This window comes from Mytilus californianus, unplaced genomic scaffold, assembly GCF_021869535.1.
Source record: "Mytilus californianus isolate M0D057914Y unplaced genomic scaffold, xbMytCali1.0.p SCAF_4, whole genome shotgun sequence".
Taxonomy (NCBI): domain Eukaryota; kingdom Metazoa; phylum Mollusca; class Bivalvia; order Mytilida; family Mytilidae; genus Mytilus; species Mytilus californianus.
The window spans coordinates 60,719,312-60,729,191 of NW_026262690.1; the positions used below are offsets into that span (position 1 = coordinate 60,719,312).

Below are 9,880 nucleotides of genomic sequence, written 5' to 3' on the forward strand. Positions count from 1 at the left end.
ATGATTCATCCTTAGAATGCATTTTTTTTAAATTTGTGATTTATTTCACCAACCACTAAAATTGCTGCTATAATTAAAAATATAACATAGGGGGTTAAACATAGAAGAAATATGTAAAAAACATCTTTTCTAGAAAAAGTTTTATAGACTGGATTAAAATTATTTATGGACGATCATATTATTGTCATAAATACTTCATTTTGACTTCTAATATGAAGTCCAAAAAGCTAGCTACTCAGAACATATGTTACCATAGGACTTTGTAGGAAATATAAGTTGACAGCTTCTCATGGAAAAATTCTTCACAGATTGATGCTATATAATGCACAGAGAATAATATGATGTAATAATGGTCTTTCAAAATTAACCGTTTTTTGGTGACAATCTGTTCAAACATGGCACAGTTTATTAAACATAGGATCCATTTGGAAATAAGTGTTAAAAACAGCCATTTATCAAATTTTATTGATTTAAGGTATAAAAAATGATAATAGCTTAAAATTTGTGATTTGTATGCTTGTCTGAAATTTACTGGCATCATCAAACATATATTAACATTGGACCCTCTGGGAAGTAAATCTTAACACTTGCTTCTAGGAAACGATTTCAGAGTTGAGTAATATTGTGTACAGAAGAGGATTGTCTTCATAGAATTTGTGATGATTATACAATAAGGAGATGTGGTATGATTGTCAATGAGACAACTTTCCACCAGAGTCCAAATGGTGTGGATTTAAGCAACTCTAGGTCACCATAAGGCTGATAAGCCTGCCATAAAAAAAATATTGAGCCAATTAAAAACTAAACACCAGCCTACATGATATAGAATATACTTGAAAGTACTATAAAAAAAAACAATACATATCCGGTTTTGGTAGTTTTGTAACATGCTCCAGGTCACCAAGTGTTTCATTTTGTTTGGCTTTACTCTGACAGAGTTACTACCTCAGAAAAGCTGTGTCAAGGCACCATTAAGAGTATTACTGATGCAGCTGTTGTTGGTGTACTGGAATCTGTGGTTTATTGTTGAATCGCAGAATTCTGGATACTTGAAATGCAATTGCCACAAGTAGGCGCTGTTTCTGGAACTAATGTTATAAATATAATTGAGACAGGGATGTATTTTAAAGAAATGAAAGTTCAGTGTGTAATGAAAGGAACAGTTAGGTGCCAACAAACTAGTTTAACCCCGCCACATTCTGTATGTTCCTGTCCCAAGTCAGGAGCCTGTAATTTAGTGGTTGTCGTTTGTTGCTGTATATCATATTTGTTTTTCATTCATTATTTTGTACATAAATCAGGCCATAAGTTTTCTCGTTTGAGACATTTCGGGGCCTTTTATAGCTGACTATGTGGTATGGGTTTTACTCATTATTGAAGGCTATACAGTGACCTATAGTTGTTAATTTCTGTGTCATTTGGTCTCTTGTGGAGAGTTGTCTCATTGGCATTCATACCACATCTTCTTCTTCTTATAGTTAGAGTTATTAAATAAGTTAGTATTTTCCAGTTTTGTAAGAACCTCTGAATATTAAAACTATCATTTAAGATATACTTTCAATGCAAATAAGTTTTCAATTAGGGGACAATTTTCATATCTATGATAAAATTTGCTATTTCATTGATGTTACAGATCTCTGATAGACAGTAAAGCCATGTCTATGCAGAATGTGAGAGAATCAGAAATAGTCAGTATAATGCCTTCATGGAATGCATCTACAACTGTTGTTATTAAAGGCAAGAAGAGGATGATTGACAGGAAAACTTATATTAAACAAGATGGAGTCAAAATTAAATATCAGCTAGATACCTGTAATTTGCCTATGTAAGACAGTTTTAATAAATATTATTTTATTGGTTAAAATTTAAGATAAATCAAAATCAAAACCATTTCTCTGCTTGAACGATATTGTCTTCTTAATAAATTTTAAAAGACATCATTCAAACAATAAATTATAAAACATTGTAAAAACAGTTGTCATATATGGAATTGTTTTCAACTTGTATTTGTCCCTATTATTTGCCTTCTTTTTTTATTAGTTTTTACTAAATTTTCAAATGATTCAAAAAATTGATGGACATATATCCTATAGGCAACAAAAAAGTTGTTTTTATTAAAAAAAAAATTCAAAAAGGAAATGCAAAAAACTAAGAATTTATGCATGATATCGGCTTTTTTATTTTCTGTTTATGCAAGGCAAAAAAATGCGTTATAATTTTATATATTTATATATAATAGCAACCCGCGAGGGAGAACTGGTTTAAGAGGACGAGGTAGACTACACAGATGGGGACCTAATCATAATGTAATAGTGGTTATCACACGTTGGAAGAGGAAAGAGAACTCTGAGGATTTTCTCATTGTTGATGATAAAAGAGTGTTAGAAGTGATAGCCATACAGAAAAGTGACAGTTCAGAGTATTCATTACCTAGGGTATGATACTTCTTGAATAACTTTACATAACCAAGATCAGTATATATCTCATCAGTTATAGGAAGTAATTCAAAAGTTACAAACAAAAATAGGAATTGGACAGTAAAACTTCAGATTTGAAAATAATGTTTTTTACTGATTTTTTAAACCTAAATGAAATCCAATCCTTTTCTAAAAAGTAAAAACATCATAGAAGATAACAGATTTGTGTATAATTATCAATAAATAGTAAGCATTTAGGTGAAAAGTTAGTACTTAAATTGTTTGTTTTACAGGGAGGTGATTATGGATATTTGACTATGTATAGTGCTGTATGTCAGAAGTTTTTGACCTTCACAGCTGAAGATACAGCTACCAAGGTCAATCCAGACATGGAAGACACTGATATGATAAAGGTTTGTTGTCATGCATGATCATATTTTGCACTTACATTGATATAAAAATGTAGAGTACATTTGTACATTAAAAAAGTCATATCCATGAAGAAAAATGTCTTCTTTTTCTATTAAAACAAAAGACTATATTCTGACAAAAGAGTTCAATACTTTTTACTTTGAGGAGTACTTTTGGTAGTGATGTATTTATTCTAAAGACATTCTATTGGTGTGTTTCCATTTTGATATTAAAAGCATGCTACACTGAACTTTTCAAACTTTAAAGTTTCAAATTAGATTGGACTTTTTTCAAAAATACTAGACTTGATTATGGAGATATTTGAGGTAAAATATGGTTGTGTTGGTAAAGAAAAAGGTTGTTGGCTTTTCAAAAAAATCTGACACTAGTGTTTTTGACAACGAAAGCATACTTAATAGCTTATATTTTAATGTGTACAAAAGTACACTTAAGTTTAATTTTGGTTGATTGGTAGGTTGACCATCATTAACATAAAATCAATATAAGCTTTATTTACTACATATGTTTCTAGCCAATCAATTCACTTAGCAGGTAATAAAAGGACATCTGTGGCACCAGTGTGGTCAGTAGGTTTCAATATTTATTATAGCTAGAAAACATTTCTTGGCTCGCCTATTTAAAAACGAAGAAGCAAATTTGATTTCTATGTTTACACGAAAAATTGTACTGTAATATAATGATTGCTAATACAAGTAGCTTTGGATTTTATGACCTGCAACTAATAGATATTTATGCCCCCGCCATAGCGGAGGGGGCATTAAGTTTTACCCTTGTCTGTCCATCCGTCCGTCCGTACATCCGAAAGTTGGTTTCTGTTCTCTAACTTAAGTTTGCCTCAACCAAATTTTATGTAACTTATACACAATGCTTATTACCACAAAACACAGATCAAGTTTGAATTTGGGTGGTGTCACTTTAACCGTTCTAGAGTTATGCCCCTTTACAACTGGAAAAATTGCTGAATTTTTCGTTTCCGTTCTCTAACTTAATTTTGCCTCAACCAAATTTAATGAAACTTATACACAATACTTATTACCACAAAACTCAGATAAAGTACAAATTTGGTAGCGTCACTTTTACCGTTCTTCAGTTATGTCCCTTTATAACTTTATATGATATGCAAGCGGGGGCATCATCTGTGTCCCATGGACACATTCCCCATTTATTTTAGTTTATTTTATAGTAAAGAGTGTTTTTGATTTTTTTTAGTTTTTCAGACAGTTTTCTCCATCCCATGGATCTTCATCTCCCTTTACTTCCACTGTTATCTACAAAGGATATTTTGATGATCAGTCCAATTCAGATAATGCATGGAGAGAGGTAGAGGTCTGGAATTTACATTTTGATGAAGAAGACAGAGAGAAAGAATTTAACTTAAAAAATGTAAGTGTTTAATTTTTAGAATTTAACCTTTTTAAAACAAGGTTAATTATTTAGAATTGAGGTGTCAAACTCTTATGTTAACAATATATAATGCTACATCTTATGTTGGAAGGATTTAGCTTAGCAGCCTTGTAGAAATAAGTGATTGCAGATATTTGAATATGAGTAAGACATTATCCAGTATGCAGTTGTGGAAATGTTAAATGACAGAATTTAGTCATAATTTAAATAAGAATGTTTCATTTACACTGAACTGCCTCAGTAGTCTCATGGTTGCATGTTCCTTGTTCTCAGTATTGTCTGTTGATAACCTAGTAGGATATATTCATATGAATATGACATTAAAGGGGCATACTTTGTCAAATTCATGTTCACCGATTTGACTCAAATTCTTATATTCAACTTATACCATACTAAAATGCATATCCAAATTATAAAAAGTCTAAAATAAACAGTTTTCAATGCATAGACTCAATAGTATGTATCTATTTTAGTCTAGATGCCATTTAATTAACCATCGAGGTGACCTCCAAAGACTGAAGACGGTCATATAACAAGATAGAAACATAAACATAGATATAAATAGATTGCGAACTCATGCAATTGGATTTTCCTAGGTCTGTTTGATTTCATATTATAGGTTAAAAAAATATGTTGATAATCGTTTTTACCTGTATAAGAATGTGTTTTTCTGGATCGAATCAGTCAACCAAATGGTTTACCCTTGTTTCACTTCCAATGTTTACATTCTTTTCCATTTAATAACTGAACACGCCCTAGTTCATGCGTAACCCATCTCTAGCTATAGGGATCAATTAAAGTTCACATGAATATGGATTCAATGAGGTCGAATTATTCATTTGCAAGCAAATAACTCATTAGCGATGTTTCTTTGCTTGTTTTGACAAAACTGAACCAAACTGGCTGTTAAAAGCGAAGTATTATTTCACTATTTTACTTTCATTAATGATTGAACAAAAAAAAATTATATTCTATTTTTTTTTTATATCTCGTAGCTATTAATGCCCCTTTAACATGTTATGCTCCTGAATTTGCATGTTACATTTTTGGACATTAAGAACCCATCAATTAATCATTTCAATTATTTACATTTTACAGAAAGAGAAGAAATGGAAGACTGTCTCTTCATACAACACTTTCCTTGGAAGCCAGGACTTGATACTTAGACAAGCTGCTAATCTACATACTGCTTATTACTGAATATATATATTCATGTGTTATTGTTTGTGATTGATCGAATTTTGTGGCTTTTAATTGTGTGCTGAAACTATAAAATTAACTACCCAAAGAAATGCAAATTTTATATGCTTTTTAGGCAAAGTCAGTATATTTTGAACATGGAATTTTTCTAATATATCCTTCAGTTGAGTTCACTTGTTATTTTTTCTCTTTGCCAAGTCACAATCCAGGTTTTTTAGAAACCTATAACATTTTACAATAATTCACAAAATTTCGTTTCCACAAATAGAAGAACTTTCACAGAAGTTAAAATTTCCCAGCACTTTCTATGAAAACCATTTGGGATACCATTTCACAAAGCAGTCATGGGTGTTAAATGTGCATAATTTATATACATTTGTAATGTGAACTTTGTAAGCTTTGTTAAATGATGTCAGGGCCTTGTACTTACAAAACATATTCCACTTGAAATGTAAGCAGAGACTTAATACTGTTCCACACTTTCCATGTAAGCCAAGACTTGATTTTGTACAACACTTTCATGTAAGCTTTGATCTAACACTGTACAACACTTTCCATGTGCAACAGCACCAATGTGACCATGTAAACCATACTTTACACTTTTCATAGAAGCCATGACCTGATACTTTACACTTTTCATAGGAGCCATGACCTGATACTTTAAACTTTTCATAGAAGTAATGACCTGATACTTTACACTTTTCATAGGAGCCATGACCTGATACTTTAAACTTTTCCTAGAAGTAATGACCTGATACTTTATACTTTTCATAGGAGCCATGACCTGATACTTTACACTTTTCATAGAAGTAATGACCTGATACTTTACACTTTTCATTGAAGTAATGACCCGATACTTTACACTTTTCATAGAAGTAATGACCTGATACTTTATACTTTTCATAGAAGCCATGACCTGATACTTTACACATTTACTGTGTAACTCTTTGCCAGTCACTGTACAACACTTTCTGTGTAGGCCAAGACCTGGCACTGCACAATACTTTCTATGGAAACAATCTACTGATAAATATGGCATCTGCTTATTACTAATTACAGGTAAATCTGTTGTGCAGTTTTATTGCACATACAGTTTGACAGACAGTATGCTCAATTAAATGCTCTCATAAGAATGAAATTGTTGAACTACACAGCATGGTTCCTTTGTACGGATCTGTTGACATATTTTTCTCTTCAAGATTTCAGAAATCAAAAAGAAAATCCTTCAAATTTATTTTTTTATTTAAAAAGGGGGGGGGGGTCAATTCGCAACAGCATTGTGTATTGCACAAAAGCAAAAAATTGAATATAACTTCAAATCATATATCATATAACCAATTCAAAGTTCTTTGACTACAGTTATTCTGTGTCAGAAACCTATTATGTGTCAAATATTGAATTACAATCCAAATTCAGACCTGAATCAAGTGCGAATATTGTGTCCATTTTTCCCCAACTGTTCAGGGTTGGACCTGTGAGGTCGTATCAGGCTGCGCTTGGAGAAGCAATTTATTCAAACTGTTTTACTGTATAATGTTGGACTTTATGATAATTTCTATATTAAACATTGGGTTAGATAAAAATGTATGAGAAAACTTGTATGATTAAGATAGTGAATAAAATTCTAATTGTCTGATTAATCATTTCAATATTTCTAATCAATTGTATAGCAAAATGCAACTGTTTATCAGCAAGCAGTAAATTCCAGATTGTTTAATTTAATTCCCTCAGTCTCCTGAGCTCTTTAAGTCACACTCAGTCAGTTGAAGCTTTGATTGATATCAAGGAAAATCAGCTATTTCAAAATCAAGTTGAATGAAATAAAAAGCATAATTTATTTGTTTACATTAAAATATATTGTTAAGTATGATTTCAGATGATATTCTTACCGCCATATTTAGTTTTGATTCTGATTTTTTTTATATGTGTTCAGTTACTAAATGCTATTTTAGTATTTATATTTACATGTATGATGTTTTGTATTGTAATTTGATGATTTAATCATTTTAGACTACTGATATACTACCCACTGTTTTATTTTAAAAAATGGAAGCTTTTTCTTTCATTTCTAGTCATTAACATTTTGATCTGCCATTTTTAGTGCCTAAAATGTCACTATTGCATGATATTTATGAAATTACCATGCAAACCACAAATTAAAGTATATATCTAATTTTCTTTACACTAAAACTTTAACAAATATTAACTTACTTTCTTGCACATGGTCAACTCTATTTTAATTATATAGAGAGCTTTTAAAAAAAAATATCAGGTGTTGAAAATTAAAGTGTTCAAGTGGAAATCAGGTAAATATAAGTAGTCGCCTGGAGCAACATGTTTCAACTAAGTAATAATGATTTCACTAAGTAACAAATGTTTAAGTAGGTCTAGGTAATATTCAAATAGAACTGACCAATTGCAAGAAAATTAGGTACTAAATTCTGATAGGAGTTATTGCAATGACTGAAAGCCTTGAATTAATAATTCATCTGCTTTTTTTTTCTGCAGAGTTTAGTTTATAGTCCGGTAGTTAGCATTTGATTTTCTATGTATGATATTATTGTCAAACTTTACCTCGCAACTGTTTGTAATCAAAATATAAGAGCTTCGCTTTGGTTGTAAAAGCTTTGTTACTGTAATTTTTATTGAATATTTATCGTATCGATTATGAATATTTGACAGATTTTTTTTTTATTATTACTTTTTATTTAAATGGCCTTAAAAGGTTTTGTATCATTCTCTCCACTATAACACAGTGAAAAAAAATGTACCTTTTTGACACCCTCAAAAGCAAAGTAGTTAAGAGGGTGCACTCTGTCTGTCCATCTGTTTGTCCATTCAGATTATGTTAGGTTCATAACTTAAAGGGACACTAGCTACAAAGAAATTATTCACTTTTTTTTATATTTCAAATTCAAATGTTGAGATGAGAATAAGGGATTGGGTAATGGGTAGTGTATCATTTGTGACCTTTGCACTTAGTACTTCTAGTTGTCCTTAGATGTCTTTTAACATTTGTTCGTCATATAATGTAGAGACAAATCTCTGTGTCAACAGTTTATTATAAAACTGTATTTAACTGTATAGGGGAAAGTAAATATTTTTCATTGGTCATTCAAGAATGAATTGTTGATTATGGTAACTCAATATACCATTATAGATTTATGAGAATTGGGCTCTTAATCCAAAATACTTCTCAAACTAGACCAATGTACATACTGATAAATGGACAAAGGTTTATCATTATCCCCAAGACACTTTTTAACAGAGCCTAACTACTAGAGTATACCATTATTATTAAAAAGAACGCTACGCCTTTGCTTAAAACATTAAATTACATATTTTATTTTAGTTAGAAAATTTTAAAAATAAAAATTGTGAATTTTGATAACTTTTGAAAAATTTACACACAGATAAGATTTACTGCTTATTTGTGTAAACGTAATTAAAGACAATTATATCCTAGTCATAATGCTTATTTAAAGATTTTGATCATTGTATTATAACTATTTTATATTAATTGCAATGCATGGATTTTACCTTTTATTATATCTTTCTTTTCTTACCTAGAGATTTTACAATTTGTCTTGATGATTTTTTGCCCTTTTGTCAATAAAAGTTACCTTATTTATTTACTTGTTTTTTTAAGCATTGAAACTAGTGTTCCAATTCTTTCCAAAGGAACAGGCCTTCCAAATAGAAAGTTGCCAGATTGGCTTATTTATTTATTTATACACACTGAGATACAGTTGAAGATCATTCTCATATCTGTGTACATGAAGTCTGAAACATTTTGGTTATATCTTAAAAACAGTTCTTCAAGAATATATGTCTTTAGTTTTGTCAATTTGCTGACTAGTTTAATCATTTTTATTAGATAAGAGTACTGATACAATACCAGTATGATTTACAACTGCCATGATCAACAATCAGAGAAGAGGTGGCGTCTTAACTGGAATGTCCGACCCTCATAGATGCCAATCATATTGAATAAATTACTTAATACTAACTTCAGCAGCGCCTGCATATGGAGTATATAGCTCCCAGTTGATAAAATATTCCAGAGCTTGCACTTCCTATCATGAATTCCTTGATACTGAATTCTTTGATACTGGGTTGCGGCTTACAAGGAAGCAATTAAAACCAAGAGTTCAAAGTGATGAAGTTGAAATCATCCCTTCGAAAATTTTACAAACACCATCACAGGTTTGTTATTTCTTATAATTATATGATTTACAGATGTCGACATATATATTCGAATTGTGGTAACCCCAATCTCCTCCCTTTTTATGCCCCACCTAGGGGCATTATGTTTTTCGGTCTGTGCGTCTGTTCGTATGTCTGTCCGTTTGTCCCTCTGTCTGTCCGGCTTCAGGTTAAAGTTTTTGGTCAAGGTAGTTTTTGATGAAGTTGAAGTCCAATCAACT

The 9,880-nt window shown here is 31.0% G+C and overlaps 1 protein-coding gene across 1 annotated transcript in view; it reads left to right on the forward strand.

Annotated features, from left to right (window-relative positions):
• Window positions 1-9,084, forward strand: part of LOC127737001 (transient receptor potential cation channel subfamily M member 1-like) — a 79,414-nt gene extending 70,330 nt beyond the window's left edge. Inside the window, exons 28-32 of the mRNA XM_052247558.1 lie at window positions 1,634-1,825; window positions 2,240-2,435; window positions 2,711-2,830; window positions 4,059-4,232; window positions 5,352-9,084. Coding sequence (XP_052103518.1) covers window positions 1,634-1,825; window positions 2,240-2,435; window positions 2,711-2,830; window positions 4,059-4,232; window positions 5,352-5,453 — 784 coding nt within the window. The 3' untranslated portion in view covers window positions 5,454-9,084. The remainder of the gene's footprint in view (window positions 1-1,633; window positions 1,826-2,239; window positions 2,436-2,710; window positions 2,831-4,058; window positions 4,233-5,351) is intronic.
• The last annotated feature ends 796 nt before the right edge of the window (window positions 9,085-9,880 follow it).